Source organism: Gobius niger (genome assembly GCF_951799975.1).
Source record: "Gobius niger genome assembly, chromosome: 4".
Lineage (NCBI taxonomy): Eukaryota > Metazoa > Chordata > Actinopteri > Gobiiformes > Gobiidae > Gobius > Gobius niger.
Window position 1 is genome coordinate 10,378,420 of NC_136855.1, and position 26,277 is coordinate 10,404,696.

The 26,277-nt window shown below is 41.5% G+C and overlaps 1 protein-coding gene across 1 annotated transcript in view; it reads right to left on the bottom strand.

Annotated features, from left to right (window-relative positions):
* The window catches only part of adamtsl3 (ADAMTS-like 3), a 272,825-nt gene that overhangs the window by 2,047 nt on the left and 244,501 nt on the right, over positions 1-26,277 (bottom strand). Inside the window, exons 27-32 of the mRNA XM_079555014.1 lie at positions 25,564-25,671; positions 24,070-24,306; positions 21,954-22,137; positions 19,023-19,227; positions 16,811-16,914; positions 12,716-12,936 (exon numbers count right to left, since the gene is read on the bottom strand). Of these exons, the coding sequence (XP_079411140.1) occupies positions 12,716-12,936; positions 16,811-16,914; positions 19,023-19,227; positions 21,954-22,137; positions 24,070-24,306; positions 25,564-25,671 (1,059 nt within the window). The remainder of the gene's footprint in view (positions 1-12,715; positions 12,937-16,810; positions 16,915-19,022; positions 19,228-21,953; positions 22,138-24,069; positions 24,307-25,563; positions 25,672-26,277) is intronic.

Sequence of the window (26,277 nt, forward strand, 5' to 3'; positions counted from 1 at the left end):
CTGTATCATTTCATAGATGCAATTACACAACTCTTCCAATAGAGGGATGTGACGCCTTTTATACCCTTCTGCTGGGGCTTTCTTGAGTTATGGTTCCCAGATAAGTAAGGATTAAACAACGAGGAGCCGTGCATTACGGTTATAATGCACGAGTCAAGAACACCACGACGCACAGCGGAATCCGCTTATACCATGGTCCCACAAACATAACATTTCTAATAAATGTTTTTTTCATTTACTAAACTCACTAAATATGCCAGACCACCGGGACTAGTTTCTGTGGGTTATTAGCCGGTCACTGAAGGCTCTTCTCAGAGCGAGTCATTCTCCACAGCTATTACGAGGATCTCAGTCAGGCTCAACAACACAACATCAGCACAGAATCACAACACAACAGGACAAACCCGGCACTTTTCCGTGGAAGTAAACACCGATATGCGGCACTCGTGGGCAGGAGTTATTTCACTTTTACGCTGTTTAACCTGAAGCTAGCTACTGTTTATGGAAACAGCTGTGGTGGAGTCGCTCACACCTGGGCCCCACGAACTGAAACTTTTATGTTTGACTTTACTAATCCAGACAAATATGCTTAAATGCAGGATCATTTTATGTACGCCTGAAAATTATGAATAGTGCCTTAACCATTTAAATGGAAAGCTTGTATTTTATTAACAGTAGCTAACCTAGCTGCTCACTCTGCTCTACTTCACATTTATCAAACATTTTGTTTTGGCCAAAAACGTTGCAAATAACCACAAAATCCATCTCGTATACGTTCCTGTCAGTCACTAATTACGTGTTTATCTGATTCAGCTGTGCTATGCGTTGCTATGGCGATGCCCACAGCGGAGTGATATCCCAGTGATTTAACTACCGGACTATGTGTGCGGTTATACCAAAATAATGCACGCTTGTTAGCACCCACCAGCCAATCAGAATCGAGTATTCACCCAGACCATGGTATAATCTCTATAATGAGCAATGGGCCTCTGGGACATAACACTCATGCCCCTCACATTGCGAATATAAGAGGAAATAGTTTATTGTAACTCCCTCCAGGACCCACAGAACCTTAGACCTCTATTTTTTATAAATTTTAGACAAATGTTTGCAAAGAAGTGCATGCTGGGAGTTGTCAGGTGACTCTGTCTTGCCCCTCGTCATCTGTGCGCGCAGTTTGGAAATCTTCTAGTTTCCATTGAAAGGATTTACAATGTGTGGCCTTTTTGAGACTTCTCACTCCACACCTCTCTAACTGTGTGGTGAGTTTTATCATTTCATCTTCAATCTACAGTGGGATCATGTGGTTGGTTTTGAGAAGTTTATTTGTGTTGCAGTCGCGAGAGGAACCTCATTAACGGAGCGCACATTTTAAGATTGTTAAGTAATTTTACAAAAGTTCCTTCAAGTTATAAATGAGAAGATTAAAGTGTTGAGTGCTGTGAGGCGGCACGGTGGCGCAGCGGTTAGCACTCACGCCTCACAGCAAGAAGGTCCCGGGTTTGATTCCCACCTGGACGGGGCCTTTCTGTGTGGAGTTTGCATGTTCTCCCCGTGTCTGCGTAGGTTTCCTCCCGGTACTCCGGTTTCCCCTACCACTAAAACATGTACAATAGATTCCCCTTTGGGGCTAGGACTCCCCTGAAAAAGACATTCTTAATCTCAGTGGGACTATCCTGGTTAAATAAAGGTCAATAATAAAACAAATAATGAGGGGTTAGCTTGAATTCGGCAGAAACAACATGAAGCTGTTGCCTCGATCCGTAGCTTATACTGTTTTAGTTCAAGCAAAGGGCTTATTGTTTTGCTCATCACCTCGACTATTGTATTGAATATGACTGTTTTTTTTTTTTTTGAGGGCCAGCCTTGACCCAAAAGTCCCGGGCTGATTTTTTATGCCAGTCCAGCCCTGCCATCAACACTTCTATTAAGAATTTATTATGGTAAACAAGTTACTAAGTACTGCTTTAAAACCTGCCATGAGCAGTGTAGCTTAGAGTTCCTTTTTTGCATGTGTTTTGTTCAGTGACACAATAAATCTGACGTTTAGAAAATCATGTATCGAATTAACAGTGATTAGTTTGTTGCCAAATTATTTGTTCACACTAATTATGGACATTTCTTTCCCTGCTAACTGCACGCCACGCTCAGAGGTTTCACCGCTCCTGTTGACATGGTGACATTTCTCAGCTGTGGTCAGTCGGACAGACCTGTTATGTCCATCCGCCTGACCTCTGCCTCGTCACCACATCACCAGGAGCATTGTTACCTCTGGTGTTAGCTGCAGAAACACGCAGAGCATGTGCAGAAACATCTGTAATGCTAACATTTTCAATTTAAGTGAATAGACGAGTTGCCATGTAGCTTAGAGTAACCTTTCTGCATTTGTTTTTATACGTGCGTGTCTGCCTGTCTTTGCAGGGGTGGGTGGGCATTGTTTTAATCTGTAAAGCTCTTTGCACTACAGCTTTGTATGAAAAGTGCTTTATAAATAATGTTTTGATTGATTGATTGATTGATCACCACAACCTGAATCTGCCAATCTGATTTTTGTGTCACTGAAATTATTTATCAAATTTATAGTAATGCCTGTGAGCCACAATACAATTGCTATTGTCTTATCAATTGTCTTGTTTTGTTGCGTTTGGAGCCCTTTTAATCTGTTATACAATTTATGGACACTTCTTTCCCTGCTACCTGCACGCCGTGCTCAGAAGTTTCACCGCTCCTGTTGACATGGTGTGTTTCTGAGCTGTGGTCAGTCGGACAGACCTGTTATGTCCGTCCTCCTGACCTTTGCCTCGCTCCAGATGTTTCTGCACCTGCTTTGCGTGTTTCTACAGCTAACACCAGAGGTAACAATGCTCCTGGTAATGTCACCACATCACCAGGAGCATTGTTACCTCTGGTGTTAGCTGTAGAAACACGCAAAGCAGGTGCAGAAACATCTGGAAAGCTAACATTTTCAATTTAAGTGACTAGAGTAACCATTTTGCATGGGTTTTGTTGTGTATATGTGTGGGTATATGTGTGTGCGTGTGGGGATTATTTTTAAGGGCTGATTCTTGGGAGCTATGAGGTGTTAATGTCAGCCTTCAATGCCGAGTTCTACTGATGTCCTTTGTAGGATTGGGTTTAGCGGCGGCCAAACCACTTCCACTTCTGTTTGCGCCGATTCTCAGGCTCCTGAATCTGCTCCTCTCTGGTCCTGACAGTTTCCTGAAGCTCGTGGTTCTTTGTGAGCAGAGCAGAGTTGTTCTCCTGTGAAGCCTTCAGTGCGTCAGAAAGCTTCTGTATCTCACACTGCAGAACTACCCTTTGTTCTTCTGAGCTTTGCAACGCGCTCACCTGGTTTCTGTGGACGGCTGTTAGACGCTCAGTTTCCTGTCTGAGGTCCTGCGCCTTCTTCTCCACGTCCTGTTTTTCTGCCAGGGCTGCAGACACTTTGGTGCTGGCGTTCTCAACCATGGTCTTAAACATGTCCCGCGCTGCCATGAGGTTCTGCTCTAAGGCCTGTGCTGTGACCCTCTGGTTTCTTAGCTCCTGCTCCTTCTCAGTCACTTTGGAGCGAGCATCTTCTGTGTCTCTCTGCTGTTTGGTTAAGGCAGTTTTTAGATTTTCCACTGAGGACTGCAGACCGCCTTTTTCCTTCTCCAGAGATTTGACTCTGCTCTGGGCCTTTTGCAGGGCTGTTTTATTTCCTAAGAGGGCAGATTCAAGGTTGCCCACCTGCAACCGTAGGCCATCTCTTTCCGCCTGTAATCCGCCCTTCTCCCCTTCCAGATGTTTATCTTTGGTCTGGGCCTTTTGCAGCGCCAAGTTCTTCTCACAGAGGGCAGATTCTAGGTTGCCAACCTGCAAGCACAGGCCATCGCGTTCTGCTTGTAGTTTCGCTCTCTCCTCCTCCAGAGATGTAACTTTTCTCAGACCCTCATATGCTGCCAAAGTCTTTTCACGGAGAAGAGATTTTTGTCTGCTGATCTGCGAGCGTAGTTGGTCCCTTTCTGCTTCCAGCCCAGCCTTCTCCTCTTGGATACATGTGTTCAGGGCCATTCGGTGGCTTTTTTCTTCACTGAGGTCTAATTGTAGCCTCTTCACTCTCTGCAGCAGCATCTCTCTCTCTTTCATCAGATTTTTATTTTTGATGGGAGAAACTCCTATCATGAAAAGGGGAGTCTCTCTCTTTTTGGTCTTTTTACTTAGGGCAGACTTTAGCTGTTTGATTTCTCTCTTCATGTACTGTGCCTCTTTCTCTAAATGCTCCACTCTGCAAAGGTTTACATCCTTGGCGCCCTCCTGCTTTCTGAGGGATAACATCGAATCAACGTATTTTCCTTTCCACTTTTTCTGCCTCTCAGCCTCCTGAATCTGCTCCTCTCTGGTCCTGAGAGTTTCCTGAAGCTCATGGTTCTGCGTGAGCAGAGCAGTGTTGTTCTCCTGCGAAGCCTTCAGTGCGTCAGAAAGCTTCTGTATCTCACGCTGCAGAACTACCCTTTGTTCTTCTTCTGAGCTTAGCAACGCGCTCAGCTCGTTTCTGTGGACGGCTGTTAGACGCTCAGTTTCCTGTCTGAGGTCTTGGTTGCTGACCTGTGAGCGTAGTTGGTCCCTTTCTGCTTCAAGTCCAACCTTCTCCACATGAAGCTTCAACACGTCCCGCTGCAGCTTCATCACTTCCTGCTGCATATGACTACTCTCGTCCTTTAGACTTTTATCCGTGCACTGAGTCTCTCCCTTTGTCGTGATGGTTTTGTCACGGATCACAGATTTAAGGGTGCTGTTCTGCAAGCTTAGTTTGTCCTTTTCTTTCTGTAATTCAGCCATCTTTTTTTGCAGGTCAGTGAATTGGTTCTGGGGCACTCGGTTTCTTCTTTCCTCGTTAAGGGCAATTTTTAGGTTCTCAATTTCCGTCTTCAGCCCATTTATCTCACCATTCAGACTGATGACTTTGCTCTGAGCCTCTGCATTTCCCTTATTCTCAGCATTTAATCTATCCACCTCCAACTGGAGGCCACATGCACCTTCCTGCAGGGCATTGGTTTGTCCCAGAGTCTCGAAGGCGATGCCTGCTTTCTTCAGATCCTCCCCTCGGCTCTGGACATCTGCACCTTTTGGCTGTTTGCTTAAAGCCGTTTGCAGACTTTTCACTGAGGACTGTAGGTGACCTTTCTCAGCTTCCAAACTTTGTACTCTGCTCCCGGCTTCTTGCAAAGCCTTGTTCTTTTCACAGAGCGCAGACTGAAGCTTCGACACTTTCCTCTGAAGCTCATTTATTTGGTACTGGCTGTTGGAGCCACTGGGCCCTGCTTTCTCCAGCTCTGCCAATCTGCTCATAGCAGCGTCAGTGATCTGCTCTTGTTCAGAAAGAGTTGAGGTTAACTGCGCCACCCGGATACACAAATCCTCGTGTTCTGCGTCGCTGTGGGTTGACTGTAGGATCGATGAGGCCTCTTCCTGGCGCTCTGCGTATGTTTTCACCTGCGTACTGACCCCAGGACCATTCACATGTTCATGGATTTCAATGATTGAGTCTTTTTGAACAATCTTCTTGTGTTGTTCATTTACCTGTGACATCAAAATATCGATTTGCTGTAGGAGATCATCCCGGGAAGCTTGGTATCGCAAATAATCCATAACTTCAGAGTTATTCATGACTCGATGGGTCTGAGCGGTGCCTTCTTTGTTCATTTTGCCTTTGTTTTAAGCAAAGCTCACTCTGTAACGTGAAATTAAAGAACAAAGATGGATTTGCAGCCTTTAAACCAAGTTAAAAGCTGTTTCCGTCGTGAGTCTTAAGCTCACAGCCGCCTGCGTCAGTGTGGGACACCTGAATGTGACAAAATGGTGAAATGGTCGTCATGACATCACTGTCCCCTTATGTTCCGTATATGTACTGTTGCCGCGACGATGCTTTCAGGTTCTATAATGTGATGATGTCATATAGATACAGACGGCATCTATGGAATCGCCCATTTATGGTCATGTTTGAAAACAGTTAAGGGGGAAAACAATTTGGAGAAAAATCTAAACATTATCTATTTATTCAAAAACTACTTTAACAAAAGCTGAAATATGAATATAGTTTCTACTAAATAAAGATACAAAAACATGGAGAGGAGCAAAGTGGTTCAACAGCCCCTTAAATAAAGGAGAATGCTACATGATGCTTCATATTAGCATCTGGCTAATGCTAGCGGTTAGCTAGCGCTAGCTATGACTGCAGTTTTTTCACTTCTACTGAACAATCTGCTGTGACAAAATATCAAATATCAATATATTAATAAGTTAATATTCCACCAGAAAATGGCTAAAAAGACTGAAAAATTATGTTTTTCTAATGATTCTATTTTCTCCCCTGGCGAAGCCACGCCCCCTTCTATGACGAGATCCCGTCTGTATCGCTAAGCATCATGGGATTAGCAGCAGTGATAAACTAGCAGAGTTTTTAGAGTTATTGTTCACATTAAAACACTTGGACACCACAGTGTGACAGATGTATTTTCCAGTAGTGACTCTGCAGCTAACGGAGCTGTTCCATGGCTTTTTATCTAATGTTAGTCTATGGAAAATGTATGCTAACAGCCACAAACATGGCAGATATCCATGATAACAGTGGATTTTCTCAAACTCTATAAACTGCATTACACTTTCACAATATCAAAACAGAAAATGTATGTATTACCCTTAATGACACCTTTAAAAAACTTGCGTTAAGGGAGCTTCGACACAAAAATGTGCTTGCAACTTTAAAGAGCTTTAACTCAATGACGGAACAATATTTTTTAAAACTTTTTTTTTTATTTTGAAGGTGTGACTGTCCTCTTTTCATACATATAAAGATACATATATTATAACTTTATAAATATTTTAACCCTTCAAATGCCAACTGTCTGACCCAAAGTTACAATGGTGCATGTTCAAAAAACACAAAAAATGAAATATCTAAAATTTTCCCGAGCAAAATGGTAAATTTCTGTTCTGGCTGATGTGGCCTGAGGTCTGTGACATTTGACCCGAAGGATTTGTTTCTAAGTTAAAATGTGTTTATGTAGCGACGATTTTAGTAAAAAACTCACGTTAAGGGAGCTTCGACACAAAAATGTGCTTGAAACTTTAGAGAGCTATAACTCAATGAAGGAACAATATTTTTTTAAACTTTTTTGTTTCATTTTGGAGGCTGACCTCTCCTCTTGTCATATATATAAAAATAATCAAACTTTTAAAATATTAGAACCCTTTCATAGCCAACTTTCAATCGTAAAGTCACTAAAATGTATTGCCATTGTGGCCCCATTCATTTACATGGTCCATAGACTTACATTGTAATCATGATTTTTCAAAACGTTTCTAAAAAACAGATTAGAAAAATTATTTCAAACTTCTGCATATTTTCTGAACCTTGAGGCTTCAAACTAACACCCTGACATATTTTTTTCACCATGAGGTCATTTTTACCTAGTGTGGCAAGAGGAAGAACATGCCTGTTATTTCAATTATTAGTACAGTCATAAAGAACAGAAACACCCGCATTACTTCATTGTTACTGAATCTTTCACTTTATTTTGTGAGTTTGTGCATCACAGTGAGTCTGTGGAAGTGTTTATGAAGGGGAAAGACAGAGTTAGAGGTTTTTGAACTGGTATTTGGACAAAAAATATAGGAATTCTACAGTCGTCGCCATGCCCCCTGTAAACAGCTGGTCATCAAGTCTGATAGTCTTTATTTGCCTCTGCAAATGTTCCTTGTTTTTGTACAAATACCAGTTCAAAAACCTCTAACTCTGTCTTGCCCCTTCCTAAACCCTTCCACAGACTCACTCTGATGCAGAAAGTCACAAAAAAAGGGAAAAAATCAGTAACAATGAAGTAATGCAGTTGTTTATGTTATTTACGACCGTTTACTAATATTGGAAATAACAGCCATTTTCTTTCTCCTGTCAAAATAGGTAAAAATGACCTCATGGTGAAAAAACTGTGTCAGGGCGTTAGTTTGAAGCCTGAAGGTTCAGAAAATATGCAGAAGTTTGAAATTAAATTTTTAATCCGTTTTATAGAAGCGTTTTGAAAAATAATGTAAGTCTATGGAGTCAATGGGCACACAATGGAAATCCATTTTAGTGACTTTGCGACAGAAAGTTGGCAATGAAAGGGTTCTAATATTTTAAAAGTTTGAATATTTTTATATGCATGACAAGAGGAGAGGTCAACCTCCAAATTAAAACCAAAAAGTTTAAAAAAATATTGTTCATTCATTTTTTTATAGCTCTCTAAAGTGAAAAGCACATTTTTGTGTGGAAGCTCCCGCAATGCAACATGTTATACTAAAATTGTCGCTACATAAACAAATTTCAACTTAGAAACAAATCCTTCGGGTCATCTTACACAGACATCAGGCCACATCAGCCAGACCAGAAATTTACCATTTTGGGTTTGAAATTTTAAAAATATATAATTTTTTGTGTTTTTGGAGCATGCGCTGTAGCAACTTTGGGTCAGAAAGTTGGCAATGAAAGGGTTAAAACATTATGAAAGTTATAATATTGTTATATGTATGCAAAGAGGAGAGTCAGACCTTCAAAATAAAAAAAAAAGTGAAAAGAAATATTGATCCGTCATGAAGTTATACCTCTCTAAAGTTTCAAGCACATTTTTGTGTCGAAGCTCCCTTAACGTGAGTATTTTTTTTAGGAGTGTTTACAATGGGGTAAAAATCCAAATGATCCTAAAATTATTTTAGATCACCAAAAAATACACCCCCTGGGGAAGCTTCACCCAACTGGCTTTAAAAATGTAGGAGTTCTGCAAAAAACAAAAGTCCCAAAGCACAAAAATGTGCTTGGGTGTAATTAAGGGTTAATAACTCTAGAGGTTGTGAAGTTGTAACCTATGTCTCCACAACTCTAGTTTCAGAGCTTGTCAAATCCCTGTCCACTTTGAGTGTCCCTTTGTTGAAATATTCCTTCACAAAAATAAAAGTCAAACTGCGGGGAATATTTATAGACCACCCAATGTTCCGTCTGAATCCACCAGATGCAATATGTCCACTATTAATTCACTAGGTCATCATAACAACTGGTTAAATCGCATATGTTATAATGATCTGGCGTGTTACCGGAGTCTTTCGTATGGTGTACTGCATATGGAGAAATAGAGTTCCCCTTCGTCCGCCAAAAGGGATTAAAATAAGACAATATAAAAACTTAAACCTTTTATTTTATTTTACTTTTATTCATCGTTTATGAAGGTAAATGCTTTAAAATAGCAAAGAGACAAGACGTGGGTCAAATATCGTCAAACAAGGGGCTCCTCTGATCACAGCAACTACAAAGTTTTAAGACATTTGTGCACTGCCAGAACCCAAAATGCTTAAGCATATTTAGTTGCGGTTAATGGTATATTTGCATTGAGAAAGTGTCAACAAAACAAAAAAGGTGGGGGAACAAAGCCAAAAATGAATATTCATGTCTGCCTTATCCCTAGTTGCCATACTATTTCCATCCCATTACCATGTTATTACAATGCTGTAGTGCTACCTGAATAACAATAACTCAACAAACAATATAAAAATAAGGACGGGAAATAATAAGCAAATTGTTTTCATAATATTGGAAACCACAGTGGCAGTCGACAGTGGATTTCACTACACTTTATACTGCATTAGATATGTTTTTGTGACAAAACTAAACCAATGAGTTGCCCGTATTTTGGACAAGAAGAGGCGGACACGGACACGGCCACATTTTCTTTGAGCGAAGTCCCAATACAGGCAATAAATTCTCACTTAACCTTGTCTTGCTCTTCGCTCATCAGGCCTCTCAGAGTTGAAGAGCTTTTCTTTTTTTTTTTTTAAGAAAAAATACATTTAAAAAAAACTTTCCAATGTCCATCAGAAGGACACTTTAATGCCAGAAACAAAAAGTAAAAGCGTTTCTCAAATTGTGTCATCTGTGTAGGTCTTTGTGCGTTCTCCCATTGCGTGGGTGGGTTTCTCCTCGGCTGTTTTCCCTTAACAACCTCCTAAAACATGTACAATTGGATAAAACAGCTAGCTGGTCCTCAATGAAATCTGGACAAGGGTTCTCGAGGGCTACAGTGTGGTCGCTCCTGACAGACTGCAATAGAATTTAGCATGGTTCAAATACTGGGGTTCACTTCAGTTTTCCTCTTCCTTTTCTAACAATAATTATATTTTTAACGCCTCTTGACAGTCGTACTACGTGCAGAGTTGATCTATTTCCCTTCGTGCTTCCTACTGCTCTTCTAACTTTGTGCCACCCATGCGTCCAAGAGGCATTTCTCCCACAGTTAATGTTTTTATGACTACCCTCTGAATAAGTCTCTCTGAAGTCTGTCTGAAGGGAACAGCAGAGCATTTATCATCTTTAGCAGTAAGTGCATTGAAGTGTGCTACAGTGGCCTGTGGGGGCCAGTCTATAGGGAAGCCATTCGTCATTTTTTTTCGGGATACTTTTTATAAGAACTTTTTCAAAACCTTTTCAGACGCCACAACTTGGAAATTGACTCCCAGTTACAGTCCTGGAGCAGCCTTTGAAACGTGAAGTTGCATTTGTTGAGGAGGGGAATGACATGGGACCAAACTTCAGAGGGCTTTTATTTTTTTTATTTTTTATTTTTTTACGCAGCCAAAGTTGAATATAGCAATCACGGTGCTGTTACTGCGCCCCGTGAACGAGATCCAGACCACTGACTGAGGCGGGTGAACCGAGTGGACCGAGTCTGGCAGACCAGCAAGTGTGGACATGCCCCCGATTAGGAACAAACCATCCACTTCATTTGGTGTCGGGGCGGAGCGGGTCGGGTCGCGGAGGTTGCAGTCTGAGCGGAGATGCCCAGCCGTCCCGATCCACGCACGCTTCCCGTAGCTTTGTCAGGTGAGATCTCAAGGCATTCCCAGGCCATAGAGATATATAGTTGGTCAGCAGAGTAATTTGCACGTTTTGAGCTCACGCAGCATTCTCACATACACATTTATTTGTTTATTCGATAGGGACAAGTCTGTACAAATAACATGTAACAGCGTTTGGAATGATGTCCTAAAGTACAAATCTGATTTACAGCTCTATTTCTGTAATACAGTTTGTAATGGCAAATTAGGTGCAACATGCCCACTTCCTGCTACACTTGCAGTTTCGCACTTATGTAGATTTTTTTTTTGTGACCTTTATTTTACAAGGAAAGTCCCACTGAGATTAATAATCTCTTTTTCCTGGCCCCAGAGGGGAACTTGTTGTTTTTAGTGGTAGGGGAAACTGGAGTATATAGAGGAAACCTGCATAGACATGGGGAGAACATGCAAACTCCACACAGAAAGGCCCTGTTCAGGTGGGAATCGAACCCGGGACCTTCTAGTGTGAAGCATGAGTGCTAACCGCTGTGCTACCGTGCCGCCCTAATGACCCTGAAGGTCTGTCCAGCGAGTCCTAGGTCTTCCCTGGGGTCTCCTTCCAATGGGTGTGCCCGGGAACAAAGATCTTTAATAAAACTCTCGATAGGACATCACCAAAGTAATGAATGAATGGCAATTCTGGCGGCCATATTAGGAATGTCCTTAAGAACCTCGTGCCATGTACACCAATAGGAAACACCTATTTTTGTACCTTTAAAAAACAAACCTGCTCATTTCATGACTTTATTCTAAATACTAAGTGTATGTCAACTGTAGAAAGAAAATGATGGAAAATGATGATTAGTTTTGCTTTTTTTTTTAATTAAACAGTAGAACAGATTTTTTATGGTCATATTTAGCTACATTTTACATACTGTAGATTCCCCCGTAAACATGTATATTTGCATTTGTTTCATAAAGTATTTAATACTGTATTACAGGACTGTTTATATTTGCACCATACTGTACAGAATAGTGCTAAGACAAAACAACAGTCCTTTAAAGGTGCATTATTCAACTTTTTATGCGAAAAAAGAGTTGATATTTGAGTGCATTTGAGTGGTCAGCATGGCGGCTTTACTTTCCATCACGGTCGTCTCCACAAAGCTCCAGGATCAATTATTTTGTAGGTTTTCTGGTGAGAGGGTCTGTCAGCAGTGAAAACCTTTCAAACAATTGATCCTACAGCGTCATAGAGGCCACTGTGATGGAAAGCAAAGCCGCCATGCTGACCACTCACACAGCCGCTGAGTCACTTCAAGGTCAAAATGTCAACTTTTTTTTTTCACATGGAAAAATTGCATAATGCCTCTTTAAAGAAATACAAAACTCGTTATTTCAGAGTAAATATGTCTTACCTGAGACACTTAGACTTACCGGCAATACAACAAATCAAAAACAATAACTGTATCTGGCAGCCAATCACAAGATGGCTGCCATGTCAACTTTTATTAAGAGTTTTGTTAAAGATCTTTGCCCGGGAACACCTCCCCAGGGAAGCAAACAGGATGTGGTAAACTGGCTCCTCTGCACGAGAATGAGCAGGAGCTCTGCTGCGAGCTCAAACCTTTGCATGTAAGTTTGTTAGAATGATAAAATGATTACATTATGAGAGAAAATGTAGCTCAAAGCAGGCAAGACTTGGATAGGCCTCGGCACTCCACACATTTTCAGCAAAAAAACATGAGAACTTGAACTGAGCACTGTGACGCCAGCTTTTGGATGACAGGAGGGCACTGTATACAACGGTATTGACAGCACTACACATCCTCCGCTTTTCCCCCTCTTCATTAACGCCCTACATGAGCCTTACCCGGTCTGCTGCAGTCGCTGGAGGTGCAGGTCTGCCAGGTGGTGGGCCTCTGTATCCAGGCGCAGTGCTGATGGGCCAGAGTGCGCCCCGTCCTGAGGTGCACACAGTCCACTCTGCGCGACTGGAACCCGCCGCAAGGGGGCACACTGCAGCCCCCCCACGGCCCGGGACGCCACTGGACACTGCACAGGTCCGAGGAGCAGTTACGCACCGACGCTGGTCTGGAGAGGGCAGGGGGAGGTTAATGAGAACACGGATGAGGGCCCATTAGGTGGTCCAACTTGTATCAAGGCAGGTTAATTAGGGGTCATTTTAGTTTAGAATTAAAGTAAGTTTATAATTTATTTTCCAGGACAAATATATGTAGGCTAAATAAAATTGCATTTTGCTTAAGGTGTTGGGACATGTACTTCATATTCACAATCTGAAAGTATGTTGACCTTAACTTGTATTGCATTTTTGGCTCTCACTGCTTTAAAAACATAACTTTCACCAACTAAATATAAGTGAATATGCTGTATGTCATTTTAAAGCGAAGAATCTGGAGAATTCAATCGCGAGCCGTGGCATTGACAGCATGCTAATGCTAGCGGCTGTATGCTAATGCTAACGGCAACGAATCAAGGCTGGGTCAGAAACTATGATAGTTCATAAAGGGGCCAAATGAAATAAAATCAGCCAATGCTGAAGTTTCTTTTCTGAAATGCTGTTAAAGAATAACTATGATACTAAGATATTTGTAATGTACAAGTTGTAATGATCAGATCACTTTATGTGGGCTGTGCACAGGTGAAACTCGGAAAATTGAAATATCGTTCAAAAGTTTGTTTATTTCTGTAATTCAACCTAAAATGTGAAACTATATGATATGGATTAATTACATGCAAAGTGAGATATGTAGCCTTTATTTGTTATAATTTTGATGATTATTAAGCTGAGCCATAATCATCAAAATTATAACAAATAGAGGCTACATATCTCACTTTGCATGTAATTAATCTATATCATATATTAGTTTCACAGAGGTGACCAATCCTTCCAGGCTGTTGCTCCCAGGCTCTGGATTGATCTTCCAACCTCTTTGCGCTCTATTGACTCTGCTGATTCTTTCAAAAGCAACCTTAAGACACATTTATTTGTTCAAGCTTTTAATTAGCTACTTTTGGGCTGCTATGATTTCTGTGTTGTTTTGACCCCTTTTTATATTGTATGTAATTTCTGCTTTTTAACTGTGTTGTGAAGCACTTTGTGGCCTTTGTCTGTGAAAAAGGTGCTATATAAATAAAGATTACTTACTACTTACTTACTTTAAGTTTACAGAAATGAATGCATGTTTTAACAATATTTTGATATTCCGAGTTTCACCTGTACATTAATGTAAAATAGCCTGTCACCAGGATAGTGTAGAAAATCCAGTGATCCTTGTTAAATGTATTTCCATTATTATTTATTAATTCATATAATTGATAATTGATCTGTAACATCATGACAAGAAAAGATGGGACTTCATTGATCTTAGAATAGAGAACAGGGGACCATTCACTTTTTCACTCAGAGGAAACACTTTTAAGAAAGTCTCTTAGAATTGGTGAATATTGGATATTGGCAGATATTCAAACCCCTAATATCGGTATTGGATGCAAAAAAGTTGGATCGGTGCATCTAATACAAAATAATATTTGAGTGTAAAGGTAAGTAATGCACTTTGAATAAAAAAAACTAAAGAAAAACTAAATTCTATTAAAAATGTATAAACCGCACAGCACTTAACTGTGATGACTGGATTCTAATCAGCACAGGTTCCGTCCTCTGCACTTAGTGCGCACTCACAGCAACACTATCCTAACTCCATTCAGACTTAAATGTCACCTCCATCTCAGGACAGCCTCCGGTGGGACCTGTGGCCTTTAGCTCTGCCCCGTCCCGCTTCTAATCTGGTCCTCTCACAGTTTGGAGGTGATCGAGTTCAGGACAAAACACGGTGAACTAACTACTGTGCTGTCCGCTACTACCGAAGGACGCTTTTTAAGTAGTGACACATAAAAACAACAGTGTTAAAGGAGCAGAAAAACTAGAGCCGGACATAAAAAATGTGCAATTATCTGGGACAAAGCTGACGGTATTGTGTATTTTGGGTATTTGTAAAGAGTGAAAATAAGACTTAATGTTGCAAAGTAATGGGAAAATTTACTTGTAAAAAGAGGAAGATTCTACAAGTAAAATCAGGGGCAGAGAGAAGAAGGGGGATAACTCTTCTTCTCTCTATCCCTGTTCATTCAAGCTGCATTTTACTGTGAATAAGAAAATATATAAACATAAATATATATATATATGTTCATTTTGACAGTGGTTGAATTTGACTTTGATATACTGTATTTTTTCCCATCTATTTACCCATAAAAAGGCCAAAGCTTCATGGAGAAACTCTTTTTCAAGATGCACACATACATACAGTTGTAGGAGGAACCAGCAATATTACCAAAAACTAAAGTGTAATTAAATTATACTAACTGTTAGTAAAAGCACTGGTAAGATGTACAGCTAATGGTTTTGTGAATAACTTACCGTGTGTACCGTAATTTCCAGATTATAGGCTTTCAAGCTCTGAACCATGCGGCTTATACAACAATGGCTAATTTACACACTTTTATGTGCTAACGGCGTAGTGTCTAGATCTTATGCCCGAGCTTGAGCAGAAATTCGGACCGAGATATGATGGAGGAATTGTCCCGTAGTTCAGCCCCTTTTCAGACCGTGGTGCAGGGATGGAGGTGCGGCAGTGTATTGGTCACGTTTCTAAAGCATGGACAGGCCAGCGCTTTGATACCAACTCTACACCGAGACCATCGCTTTATGCTCTTTATCTCAGAACAGTTGTAACTCACAGTGGGCTTAAAAAGTAGTTTGGTGTCCATTTAGTAAAAGTTTGTGGAAAAACGAGCGAGGAGGAGATGAGAATGAAGCGGCAAAGAGGAGGGACACTTGCGTTGCCTTGTGTTGCTGTTAGTACCTGGTGCAGAGTGTGTGCGCTCTCACGGACAGACACCTGCGGCTCAGACAAGTGCAGCTTATGTACAGTATTTACTTTTTCGTATATTCAGGCAGAGCCGTGGGAAGATATTTTAGTTAGGGGGTGCTGAGGGACAAAATGTACCCCAAAAACACTTTTTCTGCGCATATTTCCTATTTATTAATATGCCTGCAGTTCCCAAACTATCCACCAGGGGGTGCTGCAGCCCCCTCAGCACCCTGGGATCCGGCCTTGTATTCAGGTGCACTCAATAGTCTGGAATTTACGGTCATTGAAAGAGCTTCTACACCGGAGGTCACTATTACGCGCACTTTGGTCAGGATCCAAACCCACGCACCAACCGTTCGGACCCGAAACTTGGATCCGAACTTTGGACCTGACAGTGAATCCCCTCAGACGAGCGGCTGCCTGTGCTCTCTCCCTCTCTCCCTGCACCAGAGCAGTAAACTACAACCCAGAATGAACAGGAAGAGTGTGCCCTGCCCCTGAGCGCTGTGACACTTTTCATTATTTTGTAGAAACGGCCGTGGAATGACTGAAATTCCGCTCGCTAAAGTTTTAAAACCGAAGACTAATAAATATGCACACGCAATCGTAATGTTTCCCGATTGAAAAAAACAAAACAGGACTAAACCTGGATTTGACTAGGACTAAACCGGAACTTAAACCTAGACTTAACCTATACTAAATCAGGACAAAGCAGGGCTCAGTGTGTTGAACTGAGCAGAGGAGAAACACATCACTGATTTAATAAAGGCTGAAAAAACCCCACACAAAAATCCTCACATAACCGTGAATTAACCCTGCATGCTCCGGACCTTTGCTTGACGATTTTATTTTCACTTTGAATCAGAGTGAGATTTCATTCAGGAGCCCTGTTCTGCACTGTCTAATAATCATCAATAATACATAATCAAAAACAAAATGGCCACATAGCTTTGGCTACAATCCACACACTTATTCACTGTTTTGTTTGCCTGGACCACTTCCCTTTTGTTGGATCTTGTCTGGTCTGTTTGGGGAGAACAGGGCTCTGTGTTGACTCTCTCCACATGAGTGTTTACCTGCGGCTCGGATCGCAGTCCGAGTACGTGGTCCCGTTGATCCGCTGGCACCGCACTGACCTCTTCTGCACCGTGGTGGAGGGGCCCAGACACCGGCCCGAGCACTGGACACAAGACAACAAGACACATTCGTATTTCATCAATTTGTGAATGTCCCAGACGAGCAGCGGTTTCTGAGGTTTTGTTTTCCTGCCGTGAGCAACCAGAAAGTTATAGTATAGAACCATTGGACTTGGGTGGAGAAAGCACTGCACATACATTTAGTTTCTTACACTGCAACAGGAGTATTTAATCTCCGTTTACCCTGTGAGAAACTTCTACAAAACAAAAATGGCAGAGTCTACTTATGCTGCGAAGATATATTTCTGCAACTGTTCAAGTCGATGCCTCCCGTTGGCTACAAGGACATTAATTCAAAGCTCATTTGAGAAATTAATGAGACTTTTTAGGGAACAGAGAGCTTTGTGAAAACAATCATGCTTCAAACTGCCTGCTGGAGATGTGATTTTTTTTTTTTTTTTTTCATCGATGTTAAAAATCAATCAAATTCTTTAAATGCCACTTGTATGTCGTTTTATCACACTCTGTTCTCTAATCTCACATTTATGTTTACTGCCTAACAGCTTTAGTTTTACGCATATGTTTGATCCACTTGAATATTTTAAACCAATGCCTTATTTTTCACCCTTACAGGCTAAGAAAGAGCAGATTGTTTTCAGATCCAGCCTCAAGTGATGCGATTGTCTGAACATTGACATGCCAACTGTACATTAAATAATAATATAATACATTAATCCTAGAGTCTTTCATGACGATAAACTACATCTGTGGCCACAGCTGCCCTGGTACTGAATGACTGTAATATGGCTCTTAATTAGGGCTGCACAATTTGAGAAAAGAAAGTGTAGTCATATCTGATAACTGTCAATATACAGTGGGAACCAGATGTTTACATACACTTATAAAAAAGACACATATGCTCTTTTTTTCTCAGTGTCTGAGATGAAACGACAATTAACTTTTACTGTTTTAGGTCAATCAGAATTTTCAAAATTATTTATATTCGCTAAATGCCAGAAGAATGAGAGATTTATTTTTTGTTACTTTTAACAAAGTCAGAAGATTACTATACCTTTAAACAATTTGGAAAAGCCCAGATGATGATGTCATGACCGTGGAAGCTCAAGTCTGGTTCATCCTTGGGTGCACCTGAAGGTGCCAGGTTCATTGGTTAAAACAATTATAAGCAAGTAAAGAAACGATGGAAATGACCAGTCATCAAACAGATCCGAAAGAAGGCGGCTTCTGTGTCCCAGAGACAAACGTGCTATGTGACAATCAACCCAAGAACAAATGCAAAAGACCTGGTGAAGATGATGAACCTGGTAAGAGTTGGTCATTATCCAGAGTGAAACAAGTCCTGTACCGACATGGACTGAGAGGGAACTCTGCCAGGGATTAGGCCTTTTTTTTTTTGGCCATAATGACCATCTACCTACAGGGGAAAAGGGGGAATCTTGCAAGCCTGAGAACACCATCCCAACTGTGAAATATGGGGGGCAGCATCATGCTGTGGGGTTGTTTTGCTGCGATAGGAACTGGTGCGTTTCACAAAATAGATGACGTCATGAAGAAAGAACACTATGTGGAAATATTGGAGCAACATCTCAAGACATCAGCCAGGAAGTTAAAGCTTGAGTGGCTTAAGGAAAACAACGTCAGTGTTTTGAAGTGACCATCACAAATTCCTGATCTCAATCCAGTTGAAAATGTATGAGCAGAGCTCATACATAAAAGAAGAGAATATAAAACCATGTAGAACATTCTATCTCTCATTCTTCTGGCATTTAGCAAATAGAAATAATTCAGAAAATTCTAATTGACCTAAAAAAGTAAAAGGTAATTCTGATTTCATCTCAGACAGTGATAAAAAATGCATATGTGTATTTTTACATAGTGTATGTAAACATCTGGTTCCCACAGTAAATGTTATTGCAATATTCGAGTTTCATAAAATTTCAACAAAAAACACAAGCTATTTCTTTAGTTCATTAAATTGTGTGAACATAGTAAGAGCTAATCCAAGGCTGAAATAAAGCAAATTAGAAAAGTCATGACTTTTGCATGCGCTTTTGTTTAAGGCTGCGTTGGCATAAAAAATAGCGTCAATCTTAGTCAACCAGACGTTTATGGGCAAATACCCCCGTTATACCTTTCCCCAGGGGCTTGTGACCCAGACGGGGCAGTTGTTGGATGTGCAGTTGTTTGTGCTCTCTGGTCGGGGCGTCCCATCGCAGGAGAGGCCGGGCAGGGTCCTGGTGGCTCCCTGCGCGTCGAGCTGCTGACAGACCACCTGCCTCTGCTTCAGCCCCTCGCCGCAGGAGGGCGAGCATTTAGACCACTCGGAAACAGCCCACCTGAGAAACAGAGAGACGGCATCAAAAGGAGGAGTCCAGGCCAGAATGTTCAAATCTGCAATAACTATTTGTCCCGTATTCAAGGTGCGAAAGTCAAAGATAGTTTTTAGTTCTCGCTATATCTCCAGTGCATCCCAATTGTTCATGTGAGTTAATTGTGTGCAAACTTCGGGCTTTATCAGCCACGGAAGTGAAGCAGCGTATCCTGCATCGCAGCCTTATCCTTTGTGTGCGGATTGGAGTGCCAGGTGTTCTCTATGACTATTCAGTCTGGAGCAAGCAGCGTGGGGAACTGATGCTTCTGTGTTTATCTGATGTGTGCGAGGAGTGCAGAGCAGAGGCAAAGTAAGCGAGGAGAATGTCTTGGGATTAAATCAAAAACTGGTGTTACTGGATCTGTACTTAACAAATAAACCCTAACCCTTCAGGGGTTGATTAATTTGGCTGAGCTCAAGCTTAAGCTATGGTACTATGGATCAAACATTAAACTGCAATCTCTCTAGAATGACTAAAAGTTAGTTCAGGATTACAGAAAATATATACAGTAATCCTTTAAGTTGTTTTTCATATTCTCAAATGTGGCCGGGGTGAACGTGCTGGTGTATTGATCACATTTCTGTAATGTGGAGTTTGCCCCGCGCTCTTTAATACTGCCGCTAGAGAAGGACCATCGATATATTCATGAGAGGGACAGTGTTTAACTCACAGTGGGAGAAAGACGTTGTAGTTTGTTCTGCGAGTGCTTTGTTCTGTAAGCGACGCCCTCAGGCTACCGGCCAAAGCACTGGTGCACTAGTGTTTGTATACAAGATTCCTATTTCGTCTTGAGCAACTTGTTGCGCCAAGTGGAAGATCGGTCCCCATAATGTTGTAGACAAGAAATCACATTGCTGCTTTGGACACTGTGTATCACGGAGCTTTGCGCTTTATTACAAACATGAGGACGCTGACTCATCACTGCGTCCTTTACGCCCGGGTGGGCTGGTCATCTTTGTCATTTCGTAGATTGAAACATTGGTATCTTTTGATTTATAAATGTATTGCTGGACTTGTCCCTCCGTATCTGCAGCAGCTCACTGAGCTGAGGAGCAACAGCAGCTCCATCCTGCGCACTCAGGACCTCCTCCTGCTCTCTGTGCCCAGGGTGCAAACAGAACTGGGTAAAAAGGCCTTTAGATTTACTGCTCCGCACTCTTGGAATGAGCTACAGAAGGAGTTTCAGTTAAAAGAACTTGTATCACTTCATACTTTTAAATCACTATTGAAAAATCTAGAAACAAAGTCTTTTACATGTAGCTGTTTTATCTGAGTGTATTTTCTTGATTTAAACTTTAAATTATGCAATGTTTATTTGTGATTATGTGTGTAAAATTGTAACTTGTATGTAAACCTGTTCCCCTGCATCTTGGCCAGGACACTCTTGAAAAAGAGATTTTTAATCTCAATGAGTTTTATCCTGGATAAATAAAGGACAAATAAATAAAATAAAATAAAAAATTATTACAATTTCAAAGGTCTTGAAAATTGTATCACATTGTTCTCGGTGACAATGACAATAAAGGGCCAAACCGCCTTTGCTCTGCCCCGTCAGACCTTGGAAGCTAAGCAGGGACGGGCCTGGTCGGTATTGGATGGGAGACCGTTTGTGAACACCAGGAAGCCTAGCGAATGCAGCAAGTGAGTGAGGGGTTGGTGGTGGTCGGAGGGGCCGATGGCGCAGACTGGTTGCCTCGGCTCCGTCAGTCTACCCCAGGGCAGCTGTGGCTACAATAGTAGCTTACCACCACCAAGTATGGAGTGAATGAATAGTGCAATGTAAAGCGTCTTTGAATGTCCAGAAAAGCGCTATATAAACCAATGCATTATTACTATTATTATTATTATGATTAATATTAAATCTTTTGAATGTTGACCACCACCTCAGTGCCACCCGACCCCCTTTGATAACCCCTTTCGATATGATCATCTATATGCTTTGGATGCTCTTTTTGGTGTGCTTGCCTCCTAGCAAGAAAGTCCCAGGTACGATTCGTGGGCTGAGTGGCTATTTTCTGGGTAAATGTTCTCCCTGTGTCTGCATACAATAGGTTTTCTCCCAGATCACCGGACAATAATGTCCAATCTGGAGCCAGGACTCCCTAAGAAAAGGGGTGACTTTCCTGGGTAAATAAAGGGCAAATGATAATTACAAACACTGTATCCAAACAGCATACGGTCATGGTAGAACAAGTACAAGTTTGTAACAAGACATTGCAGAATCCCCAAACTACTCATCGTTAACTTTGCATTTCCCAAAAACTCACAGTCCTCCCAGGGGAATGGTGCATCCCTGCTTTCCCTCAAAACAAAATGCCTGAAATGCGTGAAGTTTCAGTGGCTTGGCTCCAGGTTTTCTGTGTGTTGTATTATTGATTGAAGCCGTGTGATGTTGGATGGGCTGAATGCCACAAAGCATGCTGGGACCACCCGGGGACGAGAGGGGGGACAGAGGGGGGTCACGGAGCAGGGGGTCTGTGGATCCAGCTCACTCTGGGCTTCAGATCTGAAAACACTTCATGAAGTTATTAACATTTGGCTCTGCATCGAAACCGTCTCTCATCAAAGTGACTGAATGAATAAAAGCTACAGTGTGTGAGAAAAAGCTGGGGAAGTTCAAACCCCAAACCCAGGCCGAGGATATTCGAAAAAATCTCGACAACTACAATGGACAATTCCTGCATGCACACCTGGCGGGGCAGTCCTGTCTGTTGCACGGGGTGGGGGCGCTGAGGGGTTTGGGGCGGTGCAGACACATGGAGAGCGGGACGTCTTTTCCCAGGACAGAGACACAGCGGACCCTCCTCAGCTGACCGCCTCTGCTGCCACACGACGCGCTGCATGTGGTCCAATCGCCCAGACGCCACCCGTACTCTGGGAAAACAGGGGAAGAAAACACCATTCAGACTTCTTTTTTAGCATAACAACAGGACATTTTCGTCAGTTTGGTCAATGCACTCCATGCTGTCAAGAAAGGCGATGTTGTGTTTATTTGTATTCTTTTCTCATCTTTTATCCTAGTTAGTGGGTAGAATGAAAGAGAAGTAAAAATACACACTTAAGATTGTGTCCGTTTCTCCTTGTCTCAGGAAGAAAAAAAGGCGCAGTTAAACACGGATGTTTCCAGACAAAACCTCAGAGCCTATTGGCAATTACAGACTCACGGCGAGTTTGTGGAGTTCATGTGGAGAAAGTTACTGTGAATGAAAAAAGGGCCCTTTTCTTGGTTCCATTGAAACAAAATGAATTGAAGTGTGACCTTTATCAAGCACTTGTAAGACAAAGAGGAGAGCGCAATGACAAGGCAGTTAATTTTCTCCTACGATATTTTAAGCATGTGCTACCGAAAAATGGACCCAGTGGATGCTATGTATCTGTCTATGTATGTAATGGTGACAATTTGACAAGCACCACAGTCAAAGGTTGTTTTATACAGTAAGGGAGAGAAGGAAAGACAGATAAAAGTTCCAACATTGGAGTTTTATCTTGCCTCTTTATTGCAACTCTCGTCTCTGTCCTCAAAGCTCACAGTGATCCTTGTATCAGTCACAGTCAGAACAAACTGTATGTATTATCAGCATAAATAGTATATATAAAAATATAACTTATAGGACAGGTTTGCAGACCGGTTGCAGGGAGAAGCGTCACTGTGCACGGGGGGGGGGGGCTGTCTTTTATCAGGCAATTACTTCTGCTAATCCGGGGATCATAGGACCATTTTCACGACAGTCTGTGCTACATTTGGGTCAAAATCCTTGATTTCGGGATTTAGGGGCCTCCAACAGGCGGCCCGCAGGCCACTTCCGGCCCACGAGATGATGGCCCACGACTTGTAGAGCACAAATTCATGAGTATGTCAAAAAGTAGGTCTCTAGCCCATTCCTGTGTGAAGATAAGAGATCAAGATATAAGCAATGATTTATAGTCATGTGGTAAATGGTCTTCCCCAGGGCAGCTGTGGCTACAATAGTAACTTACCACCAGCAAGTGTGAAGTAAATAATGACTACAGTGAAGCAGCTTTTGACACAGGCTTGTAAATCGAAATACAAGTGTACGCCGTTTTAATGAGGCGATAGTCCTGTCAGGCTCATTATTACTCATTTATTGAAAAACGTTTCCTCAATAGTGTTTTCCCTTGTAAAACATATTTTACTGGAGCTTTTGTTGATGAACCCCAACAATCTATCATCAATTAATATAGGTAGGTAGGTAGGTAGGTAGGTAGATAGATAGATAGATAGATAGATAGATAGATAGATAGATAGATAGATAGATAGATAGATAGATAGATAGATAGATAGATAGATAGATAGATAGATAGATAGATAGATAGATAGATAGATAGATAGATAGAGAGAGAGAGAGAGAGAGAGAGAGAGAGAGAGAGAGAGAGAGAGAGAGAGAGAGAGAGAGAGAGAGAGACAGACAGACAGACAGACAGACAGACAGACAGACAGACAGACAGACAGACAGACAGACAGACAGACAGACAGACAGACAGACAGACAGACAGACAGACAGACAGACAGACAGACAGACAGACAGACAGACAGACTGACTGACTGACTGACAGACAAACAGGAGTTAACCACCTTGATGTCTTGACTTGGATCGAAAAAAAACGTTTTCCCTGTTTCCACAGGCTGTACTTTAGTTTGATTTGAAAGGTTAAATTGCCCTATTGGCAGTTTGATTTTCTTATTTCAGGCCAGACAGACAGAAACTTCAAAAAATACTTTAAACAAGTCATTTAAACCCAGGATGGATATTTGTTTTTTGTAGTGTTGAGAAGCCAAAGTCTAACCTTGTGAGTGGACGTAGATCCACGCCGTCAGTGGTTCCCCGCTGGTCGCGATGCGGGTCTCACACTGGTACCGTCCCGAGAACTTGACCTGGACTGTGCTGACCTCCAGGGCCCTCCCACCGGCCAAGACCTGGTACCGAGGCACGGAGGGAGAGGCTGGCTGTGTTCCCATATCCAGGCTCTGGTTGTTAAAATACCAGCGCACAGGCATGGTGTGCTGTGGCACGACTGGGCAGCCTGTAGACAAAATAAGTTTATAATGCATTACGACAAAAAATGGAATAAAAGATGCGAATACCCATTACCTCTTGTTTTCAAGTACAATTCAAAAACAAGTACAATGTTTTTCATTTAGTGGCAGGGACCAAGAACGGTATACACAAGTTGAACCGGGTAGTTTAGTTTCAATGAGGGAGATATCATCACCCTCCATAGAGAAGCGTCTAATTACACAGATCCAAACACTTCCTTGTAATGAAAAAGACGGCGTGAAGCTGGTAATAAAATGGTTTGTTTGAAAGTTTAATGTATTTTTTCCCCACTACACTTCGAAGAACGTAATTAGGATAATGATTGCACCATAAGATCGGTAATTAAAACCGAAGGCGACAAAGTAGGGTAAATATCACTCAAGGCTCATTGCTTCCGTATTAGCAAACCACTGTAATGCAAAATGTTTAAGACACAACATGCTAAAAATAGGGTTTCAACAGGTGGCAGCAAGGCAGAGAGAATGCTTTTTAATGCCCTTTTGATGCCTAAATACTACATTTTTAATCCAAAAATGCCCAAAAATTAATATTTCAGCATATTTCATTTTGTTTAATTTGTCGACAGTCAAAGAGGGGAATGAGTGGACATTTTTGCTATTCAAATAACGGGAAACCTTTGAGCAAAAGATTGAAAGAAAGACATTTCTGTCAGAACTGTAGCAGAATGTATTCTAGGCCATTGTTTTTTGTGTTTTTAACACATTTGATTTTTAGTAAAAATATTTGTGCTTGTGGGTTCTGCCTCTAAGGAAAAAAAATATTTTCTAAGAAATTTAGATTTAATGCCAGTTTGAATCAGATTTTTAAGACCTTTATTTTGGCATGATTCATTTACTGACTTTACTCATGCTTCTTTATGCCCCATGGAAACCCTGGCCATATATTTAAAAGGCACAACCCAAACATTTCAGATCAGAAAATCTCCTGTAGCTTCTTATAATTAAAAAATAATTTTGCTCAAAGGAGAATCATTTCTTCCGCTTCTTACCAAACATGTATTTTTTTCCCCGTTTGGTTTAGTTGAGAATGTAGCACTCAATAACAGTCGTCTGTTATTGAGTAAATAAAATAACACCCAAACATAGACATCTTTCTATAAATGCATCCGTCTCTCTTTCTAGCCATTTCATTGTTGTTTTGTCAGGATTTTTTCTCTCTCACATGGAGGCATTCTACAGAAGAAATAAATCTCAAAAGTGATAGGGAAAAAATTAAGTTGTACCTATCCTGAGGACGTCTCCGGGGCTTATGTGGACGCTGGTTCCTCTGCTGGACGCCATCAGGAGCCTCCTCCGGCTCAGCTCCTGGGGCAGCGGGGATCTGCCCTCGCCTACAGGATACAGGGATACAATAACCACAAGTGTCAAACTGCAATGTCTCCTCTCCCATTGTTTATGTCTTCACGGGTCACAATGCAGGGAAAGCATTATTGACAACAGTTCATTTATTCCAAGCACCTTTTAAGCAAATAAAGGATAGGCTTGCATCCTTCTCAATGGTTACGTTTACATGGAGACCAAAAATCTGATCGGGATCTGTTTTCTGTAGTTCTCAGATTATTGATTATCTCCAACTGGTTCTGCAGGTGGGTCTGATTGAATTAAGGCGTGGCGAGAAAATCAGTTGCTTTAAAAATCCAAATCTAAATTAGAAACCGGAGTTGTTGATTCTCTGATTTCTGAAGAGAATGTAAACAAATCAGATCTGATTATTGGGTTATCTGATTACTCCCCTTATCTGATTTTTCTGACCATGTAAACGTTGCCACTGACACCAGCGAAGCATTGGTGGGCGATATGGCAAAAATATATAACTTTTTAATTATGCTAAATCTACTTTTCCAGCTTTGTACCGTGTTGCAATGTTGTTCTCGCATCAAAAACATACCTGGAGCTGTGTTCGACCCGCTCATGCAGCTTGGATTAATCTTTGAATG